Source organism: Balaenoptera musculus, chromosome 4 (assembly GCF_009873245.2).
Source record: "Balaenoptera musculus isolate JJ_BM4_2016_0621 chromosome 4, mBalMus1.pri.v3, whole genome shotgun sequence".
Taxonomy (NCBI): domain Eukaryota; kingdom Metazoa; phylum Chordata; class Mammalia; order Artiodactyla; family Balaenopteridae; genus Balaenoptera; species Balaenoptera musculus.
Genome location: NC_045788.1, coordinates 71,832,948 through 71,850,939, shown reverse-complemented (window position 1 = coordinate 71,850,939; position 17,992 = coordinate 71,832,948). Strand labels below are relative to the sequence as shown.

At 42.5% G+C, this 17,992-nt stretch overlaps 1 protein-coding gene across 1 annotated transcript in view; it reads right to left on the bottom strand.

Annotated features, from left to right (window-relative positions):
• BDH1 (3-hydroxybutyrate dehydrogenase 1) overlaps positions 1 to 17,992 on the bottom strand; it is a 33,150-nt gene that overhangs the window by 8,712 nt on the left and 6,446 nt on the right. The window contains 2 exon segments of the mRNA XM_036849671.1: positions 9,083 to 9,193; positions 9,871 to 9,943. Coding sequence (XP_036705566.1) covers positions 9,083 to 9,193; positions 9,871 to 9,943 — 184 coding nt within the window.

The following is a 17,992-nucleotide window of genomic DNA, read 5'->3' as shown; positions in this document are numbered from 1 at the left end:
GCTTTTCCACTCATTCTCAGATAACAGAGAACCTCTTTGTTTTGGCAGGGAGTCCAGTTCAGTCTACTAATCAAATAACTCCTGTCCAGTCTGGCTTGAATACCCAAACTCTCAAACTTATATCCAGTTTAGATATCCAGTTTGGATCTAGAGACTGTCATACAGAGTGAAGTAAGTCAGAAAGAGAAAAACAAATATCATATATTAACGCATATATGTGGAACCTAGAAAAATGGTACAGATGAACCAGTTTGCAGGGTGGAAATAGAGACACAGATGTAGAGAACAAACGTATGGACACCAAGGGGGGAAAGTGGCAGGGGGGTGGGGGTGGTGGTGTGATGAATTGGGAGATTGGGATTGACATGTATACACTGATATGTATAAAATGGATGACTAATAAGAACCTGCTGTATAAAAAAATAAATAAAATAAAATAAAATTCAAAAAAACCCAACAACTTATATCCAGTTTAGAGCCTGCCCTGACCCAGGCCTGGCAGGGCTGTGGGAAGTGGGAGTGGGGTGCCAGGTAGCAGGGCTGGAGGCTGGCCTTCTCACTACTTTCTAGTTTGTCCTCCTCTCCTATTCCTTAATCTCTGACCCTTCCAGGGCTGGATGCAGGGGTTGGCTAATGAAAGGGCAAGATGTAGTCTTCTGAGGGTGGTGCCATTGTTGTCTGCTCTTGGAGCCCTGGGACGGCAGATACACAAGAGCTGGTCTTCCCTTCTTGGGACAGTTTTGTGGTTTCCGCAGAGATCTTTCCACTGGACCATTCCCTCCTCTATCTGGGCATCTCCTCCCTCAGCCTGGGCTTCAGTGGGACACCCTTCTGGCTGAGTCACACACCCTCCTAGAAGTCTCACTGCACAGGTGCCCTTAAGATGACTCCAGGCAGCTCTCCCATTGTCCATATCAAGTCCAGGCGGCAGTGTCCTGCCTGGGTAGAAGGACAGCCCTCTCTCTAGGGGCTCTCTTTGCTCTGCTTCCAGATGAGCCACTCCACCCTCATTTGGGGGCTTTTAGACTTCTTTTGGTAAACACTAACACACCATTTTGTGACCTCCAAACTCCAAGGCACAAAATGTAAGTTCTCCAAGTAAGTTGTCTTGAAGCCCACCTCATTTTAGTTGAGACCAGAAGGAAAATAGCACAGCACCCTAACTACCCTTTCCAACCTTTCAACCTCTTCTACCTCAATTTATTACAACATCAAGGCAGGTCATGGGCTAATCCTGGCAGAAAGGCTTCACAGTCTCTCAGCATTTATTGTTAGGCGGTCTAGCACCTCAAGGCAGAATGCGAGGACACTCAGCACATATTATATGTGAGCGTCTACCACATGTATTAGAAACATGGTGACAAGAGGAACAAGTCTGGGGTGTTGTAATATTACAGGATGAGCCAAAGGAGGAGCCAGCAAAGGAGACGGAGAAAAACCAAGAGTGCAGGTGTCCACAAAGTCAAGAAACAAAGTGTGACAAGCGGGAGTGGTTTGTTTGGTCAAAGCTGCTGACAGGTTGCGTATGATAATGGTCTGAGATGTAGCCAATGGATCTGACAAAATAGGGGCTTGCTGGCATCCTTGATAAAAGCCATATCAGAGGCATTCAGAGCCCCTCCTGGTCTGGTCCTGCCTTCCTTTCTCAGCTTCCTCTTCCTCCACAAAGGGCACTAGGCTTCAGCTACCTCAAAGTACCAGTGGTGTCTGGATATGCCACCTCCGCCCATCACGGGGAATTCCTGTTCGTCCTTCCAGATGGTGATGAAATGCCATCTTGGCCCACCAAGCCTTGCCTGCACTCCCAGAGAGGCAATCTGTTCCTCCTCCGACACAAATCTTCCCACTACCACCCCCCATGCTCATTCACACTACGCCCCTCTCACTTACTGGGCTTCAGCCACAGAGGCCTCCTGCTGTTTCTCTAGCCCCCCAGGCACACGCCCTCCTTGGGGGTTTTGGCTTGGCCGTCCCCTTTTCCCACACGCATCTGCATGACTCGCTCCCTCACTTCTCAGTGAAGTCCTTCTTCCCTCTTTAAAACTGGGCACCCCTTCCACCACATTCACCCTCCATCTTCTTTTCCTGCTTTATTTTCCTCCATAGTTTTATCATCCCACAGAGAAGCAATTTACTTATTTACCGTATTCCTTGTCTATCTCCTCCCCCCACGTAAACTCCACAGGGCAAGAACCTGTCACTGAATTGGTACATGCTGTAGCTCCAACAGAGAATGTTGTTGGATCATAGCAGGTGCTCAAAAAACATCTTTTGGTGAATAAACAAATAAACAGAGTGGTAGGAGCAAAAGCCCCATCTAACTAGGTTGGGGAAAAAAATGGAAAGTAAATGAAAATATCTAGTACAAGAAACCCTCTCGGGGTGCTTTTCTATAAAGGGAAGCAGAGAAATGGGGTGGTAGCACACACAGGAAGTTGTGTCGTGGTGTGTGTGTGTGCACACGCATGTACATGTGCCAAAATGATCTGGTAGAGAGTGAGGGGTTAATGATGTGGGAGGGTGGAGACACCTATCTGGTGGAGCCAAGTCCTTGAGTTGGCCTGAGGCACTGAGATCTGAAGCGCAAGAGGAGGGGTAACTAACTAAGAGCAGACAGAGTGTTTGGCAGATGTAGCCAGACTCTATCATGTGGCTTAACGTCTCAGAACCAGCTTGGAAGACTAATCTCCCATTTTCAACTCCTGCAGCACTTTAGCCATAGTCCCTAATGGCTCTGACCATTTTCTGGTTTGCATAACTAATTCAGACCTCTAGTGACTTCTGCCCCCTCTAGCTCTTAACCAGAACAGACAGACCATGACACCGTAATAGTCAAGAGGTAGACACCACCAGACATAACCTGGCAGTGACCTTGCCTGGTATTCTCCTCAAAGTACGTGTCACGAACTCATAAAATCACCACTGCAGGAGTGGAAGGACCTAAGATCACCCAGTCGGACCCTCTCATTATAACTAAGAGCAGACTGGGGCTCGGGGAGGGGAAGTGCTTGCCCAGTTCCCAGGTTAGTGGCTGATCTAAGACTAGCACCCAAGGCCCTGACTCCCTCTGGAAAGCTCCTCTGCAGCATTAAGTCCAGGTGTGCTCCCACCTTGTGCCTGGACAGGCCAGCACAATGGCACAGGTGCTGAATATATGAATGAGGAATTTTAAAGGCACAAAATGTTTTGAGGCGTCACGACTCCTGCCAGGACCTGTTAAGGCAGGTCCACATTATACAGAGAACCCAACCTTAAGCACGGCCACACCCATTTCCCCCCAGATCCCTTCACCATTAGAGGGAGTAGGCACTCGTATAGCTTTTGAGGGGAGCACTTTGGCAGATTTGAATAAATTCTAAAATCTGCACACCTTTCCACCTAGCACTTTCACATCTAGAAATTCTTCCTAAGAATTACCAATGAAAGATAGGTGCAAGACTATTCACTGTGGCTTTGTTTATAATAACAAAAGTAAGAAATACAGTGCACAGACGAATTGCAGTTACTTTGGGGCAAGAGACTGAAATGAAAAGACTTCACTTTTTTACACCACATACTTCTGTATTGTTTGAATCTATTAGGAATATGTACTACTTTCATAATGCAAAAGAAGTAAAAATTAAAAGGACAAATAAACTCTTCTCTGATCTAGAAATATGTTCAGACCATGACAATGTAAATTACTTTACTATTTGTACTTGTTTATATTACTGAATTTTTTACATTGAACAGATATTGTTTTATAGATATTAAACCTAGTAAAAAAACAAAATTCCTTCCCAGGGTTCCTACTGCCTTCAAAATAAAGAAAAATGCTTCATCCACTGAGCAGAGACAGCAAGTTGTCCTGAATACCCATTCTTCCCTTCTTCTATAGCAGTAAAACCCCTGACTTAAAGCAGGGTACATATTGTTTCAGAATACCAATTACATTTCCTAGCATCCCTAGCAGTCAGGAAGGCCAAGTGACTAAGCTCTGGCCAATAGAGTGACAGCACGGGTGCCAAATGTGCAACTTCTGGATCATGGCTTTAAAGAACAGTAAAAGAAGCACTCACAGTAAGAGAAATACAAATTAAAACTATACTGAGATACATTTCTCACCTAACAGATTGGCAAAAATCAAAAGTTTGAAGCACACTCTGCTGGTGAAAGTATGAAGAAACAGGTATTCTCATACATTACTGGTGGGAATATAAAATTACACAACCCCTATGATAGGAAATTGGGGGATATCTTTTAAAATGATGACTTATTTCATTAACCCTTTGACCTAAGAGTAATCTCATTCCTAGGAATTTACCCTAAAGATAAACCTCCAAAAAATATGTGAAAAATACATACTCATAAGGTTATTCATTGTGGCATTATTTGTAATTGCAAAATATTGGAAAACAACCTAAATGCTCATGCGTATATAGGAAACCAGTGCAGTGAACTATGGTCCACCCACACAATGGAATACTATGATGCTGTTTCAAAAAAGTGAGGAAGATCTCTGTGAATTCACATGGAGTGGTTTCCAAGATATATTGGTAAGTTTCTTAAGTACAAAAGAGTATACACAGTATGCAAACATTTGTGTAAGAAGGGGTAAATGAAAGAATGGAGTGGAGTAGAAAAAAATAGGAGGTGGGAGAGTAACACTACTTTGAGTTTCCCTTTTTATATAATTTTGACTTTAGATGCTTGTTAATGTTTTATATCTTCTAAAATTAAATAAATCAAGAAGAATAGGGGGAACAAGATACAACCAAATGAATCAAACTTTTTCAAATTAATAATAATAATAATTAATCCAAGTAACTTTAAACACAGTGCTTTGTATACCTTTGGTCAATAGGTAAAAAACACTTTAAAGAAATCTTAAGCTCTACTGTGGTGGCCACAGTAGACTTCCTTTCAGGACAACCTGCTGTGGGAGCAGCTGACAGAAGGTCTCCAGCTGCCGCAACTTCAGATCCACTGCGGCATGAATGCCATGGCCATGGCCATATGTGCCTGAGTTACTCTCAGCCAATGGCCAAGCATGACAAAACTACAGGGCCATTCCTGCCTAAGGCAGGTCTCCTCTAACAAATAACCTTTGCTGGGGACATCCCCATCGTCCCAGCCGAGACTCTCAGACTGAACTGCAGTCTGACCTGTGCCTACCTATTCCTCTTTTCACAGACCTGCATTGCAGTCTAAAGGATTGCCCTGACTTTTCCTGCCCTCTGCCCTTTAGCCATTACAGGCATTCCCTAAATCAAGCTCTTGTACATCGAATCCTATTGCAGCACCTGCTTCTTGCAGAATCTGGCCTGACACAAAACCTTAGTAGCTTTGCTGTTTGTAATGGTATGAATGTAGCATTTCTGAAGCATTTGTGTATATATTGTAGGATTAACTAAATTAGTAAATATATCAATATAGTTGGGAATCAGCATGCTAACTGCAGGAAAAGAAGAAACAAATATGGAATGAGGGAAGCAGGAAGAATGCTGTTGTGTTGAATTGGAATAGGTCAGTATAACCTCATGAACTCTGTGTGTGTGATATTTATAGGAAATGTATACAGGAGATAGATATAAATAGATATAGTGTGGGTATATGTATATATGTGGGTATGATTATATATACGTCTTCTAGCTTCGTCCGCTGAGGAGATCAAGGAGCAGCAATGCCCCATTAGCAATGAGAACATCTAATGCCCAGATGTTGGTGTCTAAATTCCATTAAAAGGAACCAGGTAAAAACACATGTCTACACAGAGACATGTATGTGAATGTTCACAGCGGCATTACTCACAATGACCAAAAATCCAAACATTTTTATCCAAATATCTATCAACTAGTGAATTTTTTAACGTAGCATATCCATACAATAAAATACCAACCAGTAGTAAAAAGGAATGAACTACTGATACATTATACAATATGGATGAATCTCAAACACATTATGCTAAGTAAAATAAACCTGGCACATAAGACTACTCATTGTATAATTCCATTTATTTGAATAGTCCAGAAAGGCAAATTTAAAGAGGCAGAAATCAGTGGCTACCTAGAACTAGAGGTAGGTGTGGGTAGGTGTGCAAATGAACAAGAGGGAAATTTTTGAAAGTTGGAAATGTTCTAAAAATGGATTGTGGTAAAGGTTGCAGAACTTGCTAAATTAGGGGAACTGTCTCCTAATTACTTTTGCAGCTTCATGTCCCAATGCTTCCTTTCATGCATCCTAAATCCCACTTTATGAGTCCCAGTGGAGCCTCATACTTCCAAGCCTATGGTTAGGTTACTTCTTCTGTCTGACAGGTCATTCCTCCCAGTCTCCATCTATGACAGCATTATTCATTCTCCACGGCCCAGAACAAATGTCACCCCTTTTGTCATGCCAGAGTCAATCCCTTCCTTCTGTGCATTCTCATTAAACATTCTTTGCACAACACTGAGAACACTCTCCACTCTAATTCTTCCAGCTGTGTCTGTGCATGGCTGTCCCATCACCACTGGACAATGCTCCTTGGGGACAGGGATCAGGTCTTACTCTTCTTCAGCACCTAGCAAAGTGTCAGGCACATCATTAGCATTTGGCAAATGAATGAATGAATGAATGAATGAATGAATGAAGCTATGAAAAACAAGAGACACGGAAGTGAATGGAAAAGATATCAGCTGTTGTGAGCAACAGATGAGCCAGTTGTTGGGAAGGCAATTAAAAAACAACTACAAACACTGGCCCAGGTTCTGGGCAGTACTGATATTAAATACTCAGCTTGAAGTAAGATTCTGGGAAGATGGCAGACTAGGAACCACCAGGAATCTGTCTCCCCACCTAGACAATAAGTGCACTGGCAGAATCTGTCTAACGTAACTATTTTGGAATTCTAGAATCTGTTGAAGGCTTGCAACTTCCAGGAGACTGTATGGATAGTAAATTGTGGTTGATTTTGGCCAATCTAACCACTTCTATTCAACATATTACTGGAAGTTGTAGGCAGAGCAATTAGGCAAGAAAAAGAAATGAAAGATATCCAAACTGGAAAGGAAGAAGTAAAACTAACTGCTTGCAGATGATATGATCTTACACGTAGAAAACCCTAAAGATTCCACAAAAGTAAAACCCTGTTAGAAATAGCAAGTGAATTCAGCACAGTAGCAGGATAAAAGTCAACACACAAAAATCAGGCACATTTCTACCCGCAAACAATGAACAATCTGAAAAGGAAATGACAAAAACAATTCCATTGACAATAGCATCAAAAAAGAATAAAATACTTAGGAATTAGCTTAACCAAGAAGGCGAAAGACTTGCACAATGAAAACCACAAAACATTTCTGAAAGAAATTAAAGATGAAAGAAATAAATGGAAACACATCCTATGTTCATGGATCGGATGACTTAATACTGTTAAAATGTCAATACTACCCAAAGCAATCCACGGATTTAATCCAATACCTGTCAAAATCTTAATGATGTTTTCTTAGAGAAAGAGAAACCTATCCTAAAATTCATATGGAATCTCAAGGGACTCCAAATAGCCAAAACAAACTTGAGAAAGAAGAACAAAACTGGAGGACTCCGACTTATTGATTTCAAAACTTACTACAAAGCTACAGTAATCAAAATAGTCTAGTACTGGCATAAAGACAAACCAATGGAATAGAATTGAGAGCCCAGAAATAAACCCTCATATATATGGTCAAATGATTTTTGACAAGTGTACCTTGACCACTCATTGGGGAAATGACAGTCTTTTCAACAAGTGGTGCTGGGAAAACTGGATATCCACATGTAAAAGAATGAAGTTGGACCCTTACCTAATACCACACACAAAAATTAACTCAAAATGGACCAAGAACCTATATGTAAGACCAAAACAATAAAACTCTTAGAAGAAACATAGGGCAAAAGCTTCATGACATTGGATTTGGCAATGATTTCTTGGATATGACACCAACGGCACAAGTAACAAAATTAAAAATAGGCAAATTAGACTTCATAAAAATTTTTTAATTTTGTATATCATAGACACTATCCCCAGAGTAAAAAGGCAACCCACAGAGTGGGAGAAAATATTTGCAAATCACATATCTGATAAGGATTTAATATCCAGAATATATAGAGAACTCCTAAAACTCAACAAACAACAAAAACATACCATTAAAAAATGGGCAAAGGACTTCAATAGACATTTCTCCAAGGAAAATATATGAATGGCCCGTAAGCACATGAAAAGATTCTCAACATCAAAAATTATGAGGGAAACACAAATCAAAACTACAATGAGATATCACCTCACACCCATTATAATGACTATTATCAGAAAAAAAACCAGAAAACAACAAGTATTGGCAAGGATATAGAGAAATTGGAACCCTTGTGCACTGCTGGTAGGAATGTAAAATGGTACAATCACTGTAGAAAACAGTGTGGCAGTTCCTCAGACAATTTAAGATAAAATCATCATATGATCCAGTAATTCTACTTGTGGGTATACACCCCAAAGAATCGAAAGCAGGATCTTGAAGAGATATTTGTACACCCATGTTCATAACAGCATTATTCACAATAGCCAAAATGTAGAAGAAACCCAAATGTTCATTGACAGATGAATGGATAAGCAATATACAGCATATACACACAGTGGAATATTACTCAGCCTTGAAAAGGAAGGAAATTCTGTAATATGCTACAGCATGGATGAAACTTGAGGACGTTATGCTGGATGAAGTAAGCCAGTCACAAAAAGACAAACACTGCACGAGTCCACTTATATTAGGTACTTAGAGTAGTCAAATTCATAAAGACAGAAATTGTAATGGTGGTTGCCAGGGACTGGAGGGGAGGGGAGAATGGGCAGTTATTGTTTATATTAGGTATAGACTTTCAGTTTTGCAAGATGAAAAGTGTTATGGGGATGGATAGAGGTGATGGTTGTACAACAATATGAATATATTTAATACCACTGAACTGTACACTTAAAAGTGGTTAAGATGGCAAATTTTATTTTATGTGTATTTGATTGCAATTTTAAAACCCTACCAAACAATAACTATGTATAAAGGGACAATGATTATGAAGATGACCCATCTCTTACCTTCATCAAGTAGCCAGCAAATACAAGGAAGCCTTCTGAATGCAGATGCTTGGCCAAGGAGAACCCAAATCCAGAGTCAAAGCCTGTAACCAAGACAGCTTTGCTGCCAACCTGTTTTAAAAGGTCAGACCCCCACATTAGGAACCCAGGATCCTGAGGGCTGAATGACCAGGCCTCCTCTGGGCAGTAAAAATTAGGACTTCCTGAGTGGGCCAGGCCTGGCCCTCCCCACTTGTCTCTTGCTGTTTGGAGAAGCACCCTGGTATAGTAGAAATGCTTGGACTCAGAATCAAGAGACCAGGTTCTAACCCAGACTCTACCACCAACTAGCAATATTGCTTGGGGAAGTTACCTCCTCTTTCTGGACCTCAGTTTCCTCATCTACAATCACCATCATCACCATCACCACTGTCATCTTCATCGTCAAGTACTGAGTACCTACCATGGGCAAGGCACTGTGCATGCATTATTTTAATTCTCACAACAACTCCATATAATAAGTATGATTATTATATCACGTTACAAGTGAGGAAATAGACATTTTTAAATGGCCAACATAATTAGCGATAGAGCTGGAACTGAAAGAAGGACTGAGAGATTTCGGAGTCTAAACTCTTAACCCCTAACTTCATTTGACGGGGCAGGGGTTGTTCAGCGAGTGAGAGAGTGGCCCTGAGTGCCCTGGAAGCACTGAAGCCCTTACTCTGAGGGTGGGTCAGGGCCTGGGAGCCCAGGGAGGAGGGCTCTGACCACCTGGCTGGCTCCCAGGTAGCCAGGCTGCCACTCACCAGGTTCACCGAAGCAGCGTAAGTCCGACGGTCAACAGGGACAAAGGAGGCAGAGTGAAACAGCAGCGAGCCTCTGCGAGAGGAAAGAAAGCCATGAGCAGAGGCTGTGGTCACACCAGACCTTGTTCCGGGGTGGAAGCAACTCAACAGGCCCTCAGGCACCAGTACCCACCCTACTCACTACTCCCACCCCAAACCCCTGAGGACAACCTGCTGGTACCACTGAGGAGGAGGGCCTGTTTCCTCCAGGTTACTTGTCTGGGACAAAGTGGGCCAGCAGTTGCAGTGGACATTTTTGCCACTGTGTAGGAAGAGCCTTTCAGTGATAGACCTCTGTTAACAAAGCCTTCTGCAAATGCAACGTCTTAACCCTTAGGTTTTACATGGCTTCCTGATAGTTTTTTATTTTGAAATAATTCTAGATTCACATGAAGTTAAGAAGTAATACAGAGAGATGCCCTGTACCTTTTACCCAATTTCCCCTAATGATAACATCTTGCAAAACTCTAGTACAATATCACAACCAGGATATTGACATATGCAGTGAAAATACAGAACAGTTCCATCACCACAAGGATCCTTTGTGTTATCCTTGTATAGCCACACCCACTCCCACATCCTCTTTAACCACTAATCTGTTCTCCACCTCTATAGTTCTGTCATTTCAAGAATGGAGTCATAGAATATTAACCTTTTGGGACTGGCTTTTTTCACGCAACATAATTCCCTAGAGATTCATCCGATTGTCTATTGTCGCATGTATCAATAATTTGTTCCTTTTTATTGCTAAATTGTATTCTATGGTATCCTGTACCACAGTTCGTTTAACCATTCGACTATTGAAGGTCATCTGGGTTGCTTCCAATTTAGGGCTATTACAAATAAAGCTTCCAGGAACATTCCTGTACAGGTTTTGTGTGAACCTGTTTTTCTCTTGGGTAAATGCCCAGAAGAGCAATTGCTGGGTCATATGGTAGTTGCATGTTTAGTTTTTTAAGAAACTTTTAAACTGTTTTCCAGAGTGGCTGTAGCATTCTACATTCCCAGCAGTGATGTTTGAGTGATCCAGTTTCCCCATATCCTTGCCAGCATTTGGTGGTAACACTATTTTTTATTTTAACCATGTTGGTAACTGTGTAAAGATATTCACTGTGGTCTTAATTTCCATTTCTTTAATGGCTAATGATGTTGAAAATCTTTTCATGTGCTTATTTGCCATCACTATATCCCCTTCGATTAAAATGTCTCTTTATGTCCTTTGTGCATATTCTATTGTAATTGGAGTGTTCTTTCACTATTGAGTTTTGAGAGTTCTTTATATGTTCTAGATGCTAGTCCTTTGTTGCATACGTGGTATGCAAATATTTTCTCCTAGTGTATAACTTGTCTTTTCATCCTCTTAACAGGATCTTTACATAGAGAAACAGTGTTTCATTTTAATGAAGTCTGATTATTCAATTTTTCCTTTTATGGATCAATCATATTTTGGTGTCAAGTCTCAGAACTCTTTGCCTATGCCCCAACCTAAAGATTTTCTCCTGTTTTTTTTCTAAAAGATTTATAGTCTTGGTTTTTTTTTTTTTTTCTGTTTTTTCACTTTTTGGCCATACCGCGAGGCCTGTGGGACCTTAGTTCTCCAACCAGGGATCGAACCCGTGTCCCTTGCATTGGAAGGTCAGAGTCTTAACCACTGGACCACCAGGGAAGTCCCTAGTCTTGTGTTTTATAATTTAAGTCCATGATCCATTGTGAGTTAACTTTTGTATAAAATGTGAGATAAGTCAAAGTTGGTTGTTTTTGTTTTTGCCTATGAATATCCATGCTCCAGCACCATTTTTTGAAAAATGTTATCTTTCCTCCATTGAATTGCTTCTGCACCTTTGTCAAATACTGGTTGGGCATATCCATGTGGTTTTATTTCTGGATTCTCTGTTTCATTGAGCTATGCGCTCCCACCTTATTTTTCTTTTTCAAAATTGTTTTTGCTATTCTATTTCCTTTGCCTTTTCATATAAATTTTAGAACAATCTTGTCTTTTTCTATAAAAATCTGACTGGGATTTTGATAGAAATTGTGCTAAACTTGTATATCAATTTAGGGAAAGTCAACATCTTTACTTGTTTGAGTCTTTCAATCCCTGAACATAGTGTGGGTCTCCATTTATTTAGATCTTTGATTTCTTTCATCAGCATTGTATCGTTTTCAATGTACAAATCCTGTATAATTTGTTGTATTTATACCTAAGTAACTCATTCTTTTGAGCAATTGTAAATGGTATTATTTTAGATTTTGAAATCCACAAGTTCATTGCTAGGATATAGAAATACACTGACTTGCGCGTGTTATCTTGTATCCTGTGTCCTGCTGAACTCACTTATTAGTTCTAGGAGTGCTCTGTGGATTCCTTGGGATTTTCTATGTAGTCAATCATGTAATCTGCAAATAGGGACAGTTTTATTTCTTCTCTTACAACCTGTATGACTTTTATTTCCTTTTCTTGCTTTATTGCACTTCCTTATTGTGCTATGGCGAGTCAGTGGTGAGAGTGGACATTCTTGCCTTGCTCCCATCTTAGGGAGAAAGCATTCAGTCTTTCACCAGGAAATGTAATGTTAGCTGCATGGTTTTCATAGATGCTCCTTATCAAGTTTAGGAAGTTTCCATCTATGCCTATTTTTCTGAGAGTGTTTAACACAAATGAGTGTTAAATTTTGCTCTTTCTGCAATAATAGATTCATGTGATTTTTCTTCTTTGGCTTTCAGTTTGGTGGATTACATTAACTGATTTTTAGCAATGAGCCAGCTTTGCATCCCTGGAACAAATTCACTTTTTCATGGCTTTCAATTCTTTTCATATATTGCTGAAATCTACTGGCTAATATTTTAAGAATTTTGGCACCTATATTCATGAGGGGTATTGGTCTGCAGTCCTCTGTTTTGTACGGTCTTTGTCTGGTTTTGGAATCAGCTAATACTAGCTTCATAAAGTAAATTGCAAGGAGTTACTCCTGGGTACGGATAGGAGTTCCGGCTTCCCACTGGGTCTCCGCCAATGCCTCCCTGGCTGTGAGGGGTCGGAGTGCCTCACTACTGCTCTCCACTGTATGGGGGTGTGTGGTCTCATTACTGCTGAGAGGTGGAGGAAGTCCTAGCTCTCTGTCTCTACTAGGTGTCCTCTGACACTCCTCCACACCCCGCCCCTCCCCAAGCAGGCAGGGTTCCTTATTACTGCTGGGTGAGAATGTAAGTCCTGGCCCCTACTTGGCTTTCTCTGACACTACCCCTGGTGGGGGCATTGGTCACAAGTGAGCAGAGTGGTATGGTCACTACACCCAAAACTAGTTAAATGACTTTATCTAAAATTAATCACTGTTTTACCATAACCCCAGGATTTGCTGTACAAAAAGAACAAGGTGTCCCTGGCAGAACTGTCCTTGTCCCCTGCCATCCTTTTGCACTATTTGATATTTTAAAAAGTAACGAAAAGGTCACAGCAAGAAAAAAAATTATTTCAAACTGATTTGTTGACAGATTTTCTCTAACCCACCTCCCCATATTCAAATATATCCACTCAAACTTGACTATCTCTGGGTGTATTATACCAGGCGCTACTGCTCACACCCAGCTATCAATGGCATGTTTCTACTTCTCCAGAGAACACAAGGCTCCATCCCTCCACACCCGATCCCCAGGAAGCAGAACCCTGATAAGGCGAGGGCCAAGAACACTGCTGGGGAGCTCCAGCTGACACAGGAGTGCCCTCCTGGACACCACTTGGTTTCTCAGCCTTTCCCTTTGGCTGCTGCTGGGACTGCCTCATCCTGCTCTTACTTCTTCTCTCACTTTGCGGCTCCTGCAGGTGCCATGGGATCCCTGGCTTGGGACTACTTCTCAGTTCAGAGGGGCCTTGGGGCTAGGAAGGCCTTAGCACCTCAATTCTTTAACTTTAGTTAACAAGCACCTGGGAAGCTTGTTAAAATGCAGGCTCCCAAGTCCCTGATTGACATTCTGATTCAGTAGGATGGGGTGGCCCCTGGAAATCTGCATGTTTAACCAACACCTGATTCCAGTACAGGCAGTACTGGGAAAGGCCTGGTTGATGTAGGTCCAGAGCAGCTGTTCTTAGGTTCTCCTCCCTCATTGTTTATTAGAATCACTTGGTAAAACGATCATGATTATGTGCTTACGTTATTAAAAAGAGATCTTACCATTTAGCAATAGATACCTAAACACCAACATGTTGTCCAGGATTTGCTTTGAAACAATCCAATAGAGGGAGGGGGAGGAAAGTGGGTGGGAACACAGATGAAACAAGATTGGTCATGAGCTGATAACTGTTGAAGCCCAGGTACACCAGGGATCAATTTACTACTTTCTACTTTTGTATGTGATTGAAATTCTTCCCAAAATAGCTGAAGAAGAACTAAGGAACCAAGGAAGCTTTTTAAACTATTCCCATGGTTGGCCTCACCCCTAATGAATGAAATCCGAGTCCCCAGGGGTGGGGCACGGGGATTTTTTTCCCCCACTGCGCTCTAGGTGAGTCTAACCTGCAACCAGAGTTTATAACTGCTGCCTTAGGAAAAGAGAAAAAGGACTTTTTCCCCATGCGGTTTCCTTTGCAAGCCTCTTGACTGCCAAAGTCAAGGTGCAAGGTGCAAGCAGAAGTCTGCAATGATTGCTGGGAGAGTTTTGCTCTCCTGATGCGGGGGCAGCTCCTCCCTTCTTCCATGTTGCTTTGCTTCTTCCTGCCTGGACGGAGGCTGGAGGTGGAGGAGCATCATGGCATTCTGAGGTGAGGGCCACCAACAGGATGACAGAGCAGAAAGATACAAGAAGCCTGGGTCCACTGATACCTCTCCAGCCCTGGCCTTCTGGAAGTCTTTGCCCTTCTAATTGTGATGCAGTCCTGATACATTGGCTTATCAAGGCTAAGAATGCCCCTGAGGGGTTAAGTCCGAATCCCATAATATAAAATAGTGAGCATTGCCCTGGAGGGTCACCTCTCCCCAGGAGGGTCTTGTGGTGGCAGCAAACTGCTGGTCACCCAAACCACTTACTCTAAGGGCTGTGCCAGTCTCACAGGTGGTACAAGTTAAACTCAGGATAGTCAGTAAACTTGCTGAGGGGTGAATCCCAAAGAGGTGGCCTCCAGACTCAGAGGAGGAGAGCTTGCTGATTTCCATCCCAACCTAGAAGAGCAATCAGATGGGGTGGAGAGGTTGCAATCCGGCATTTCCCCACAGGCCTGTGGAAGAACCAGCTGGTCCCCAGAGCACTGGCACCCAGGAACTTACGGGGCCACATTCGAGACATCGCCCTGGGCTGGCCAAGGCATTAATGCTGGCTTCTTTTCCCTCCTTCCAGTCTATGTCTCTATCCCTTTTGTTCCTTCCATCACGAATCAGCAACAATAACCAGTTACCCAGCTTTCTGCTGAGAGGAGACAGGAGTCAGCTTGACAGCCTGAATCTACAAGATGGGTTTAGGAAGGACAAATGTTGATGACACAAGGGCAGCTGGGGAGGAATGAGGCCTCACACAGCAGCACCTGTGAAAAAAAATTAGTCTGATCAACTACGAATCACAAGTGAGGTGGCCGCCAAAAGAAGCTATGTGAGCCTAGGCTGGACAGGAATAGGGAGGCAAGGGCCACTCTCCATTCTGCCCAGGTCAGGCTGCCCTGGAGTATTACACGCTATGCCTGGGCAGGCAGAGCTGAGCACTGGGGCTGAGCCAGCTGGTGTGTGTAACCAGAATCCGGGAAGTAGTGTCCTGTGTGGAGCCAGAGCCTTCAGAAATCCAAAATCTGAGGGCTGTATAGAGCCAGGAAGCAGAGCAGGTTGTCAGGGCAGGGACCGCATCTGGCCACTTCTGGGGAGGTTTCATCTGGACAGGTGCTGTGTACCGGGTCACTGCTGCTCTGAGCCATGCAGGGGAGGGGAGGGGGGTGTTCTGTTTGGGGCACCACATCTCAAGAAAGAGCACAGGCCAAATGGGCATCATTCAGGTGGGAAACCTGGATGCTGAGTGGGAAAACCATGGGAGATGAGCAATGAAAAAACATGCAGATGCAATAAGAGAAGTCAGGGGTATTAGGGTGGCACAGTATCCCCAGGGATAAGAGATTAACTTGTTCAGTATGAATACAGAAGGCAGACCCAGAAACAAGGGGTGGCATTTACAGAGGAAAGATTTCTGCCCAGTATGAAGAAGGGCTTTATAATAGCACTGTCCAAAGACAGGAGGTCTGCTGTGAGAGGTACTGACTGCCCCATGGCTGGAGATATTCAAATAGAGGCTGTAAGGTCACTTGTTAAGGATGAGATCAAAGGATCGCCCACAGGTGCGGACTGCAGCATGAGGCCCTTTCCAACTGAGATTCAAGCAAAATGATCGGGCCACCCAAAGACCTCCTGTCTGATCCAGGCACAGTGATCACCCACCATTCCTTCCACCTCACACATCTGGGTCTCCCTCCCTGACCTCTGCTGACAACTTTTCCCGGAGGACAGCTAATGCACTCTGACTCAGCTCTGCCCCTGACCACCCTGTGCCCAACCCCTTAGCCTAACCAGGTGATTTCTACAATCCTTCCAGAAGACTCAGAGTCTCCTGGGATAGCTTTTCTTTCCCTTCAAATGAGCCAGAAGCTTGACTAATGCCTCACTTCCCTTTAATTTTTTAAAATAATAAAGCGTTGAATATTTCATGTGATTTATTGAATACTGTACTAAAATGAAAAAAAGAATGTTTGTATGGGTACAGAATGGTTGTATCACTCCCTTTAATTTGAGGATAAAATCTTTGTAAAAGTATTTAAACTTCCTTTGGGATTCTTTTCTCCTCCATAAAAAATCTCCAGAAATCTCTGAAAGCCATTTTTGAGACAGATTTTACCATTTCTGTGAGTCATTCACTGAAAAAAATTACAGCAAATCACCTTCTTTCAAAAGCCCTTTAACAGAACCAAGCTCCATTCCCTCTTTGATGGGATATCGACTCTTCTTATATGGTGTCCTCCAGCAGTTGAAGCCTCACCTCCAACCAAGCTTCTGTATCCTGTGGAAATGCTTTTAAGCAAATGCTGCTAAAAACCTCAATGCGTGTTCTTCTAGATATATTTATTGGCACAGAAAATAACCATCAATTTTCTAGCTGCTGGATCTTTGAATTTAACCTGCCACTTGATTTCACTCCTCTCAAATATAAAAGAAAGGGCATTATTTTTTTCTTTGCTCTAGCTGCAAAAGAAGAAAATGAGGTAGCAGAGCACACTAAATTCCCTTGGAAAAGGCAATTTCCAGAAGCTCTCAAAGAAGAAGAGCTGCTTGTCTACTTTGTACTTAATGCTTTCTCTAAATCACCCAGTTCAGTGAAGTCTTGTGACATTTTAGTTAACTATAGTTTCATGTGCGAGATTTTAAAAGAGCCATTAACCAGGTGATTAAAGTAATGAGATCTGTGCCTCCTGATGTGATGCACTAAGAGGGGACCACCTCACCTGGGTGGGATTCTTCCAAACACACAAACCTGAATCTAAACACGAGGACATCCCACAGCCCACACTGAGAGACATTCTTCCAAGGTGTCAAGGTCATGAACAACAAAGACTGAGGAATTGCCCCTGACAGGAAGAGAGTAAGGAGACATGACAACTAAATGTACTGGGAACCCTGGTTTGTATCCTGGACCAGGAAAATGTCCATTCGTGGGCCATCTGGTGAAATTTGAATCAAGTCTGCAGATTAGTTAATAGTATTATATCAGTGGTAATTTCCTGGTTTGGATGATTGCACTATGGTTTTGTAAGATGTTAACACTTGGGGAAGTTAGGCGAAGGGGTTACGGGAAACTTTTGTACTATTTTTACAACTTTTGTGTAAGTGTAGAGTTACTTCAAAATAAAAAGTTAAAAAAATATATCTGATGAAAGATATTCTTCTGTGCCTTGTGTGACATGGGAAGGTCTCTGTCTTCCGACAACACCTTTGAGTGTCCTTTGCTGGTGGACAGCGGGTATTGAGGGACACCTTTGAGAGTCAAGCCTTATTATGTGTGAAGAGCTCTGCTTTGCCCAGAAAGTGTAACCCTCAAGGTCACCTCCACCCTTCATTTTCTT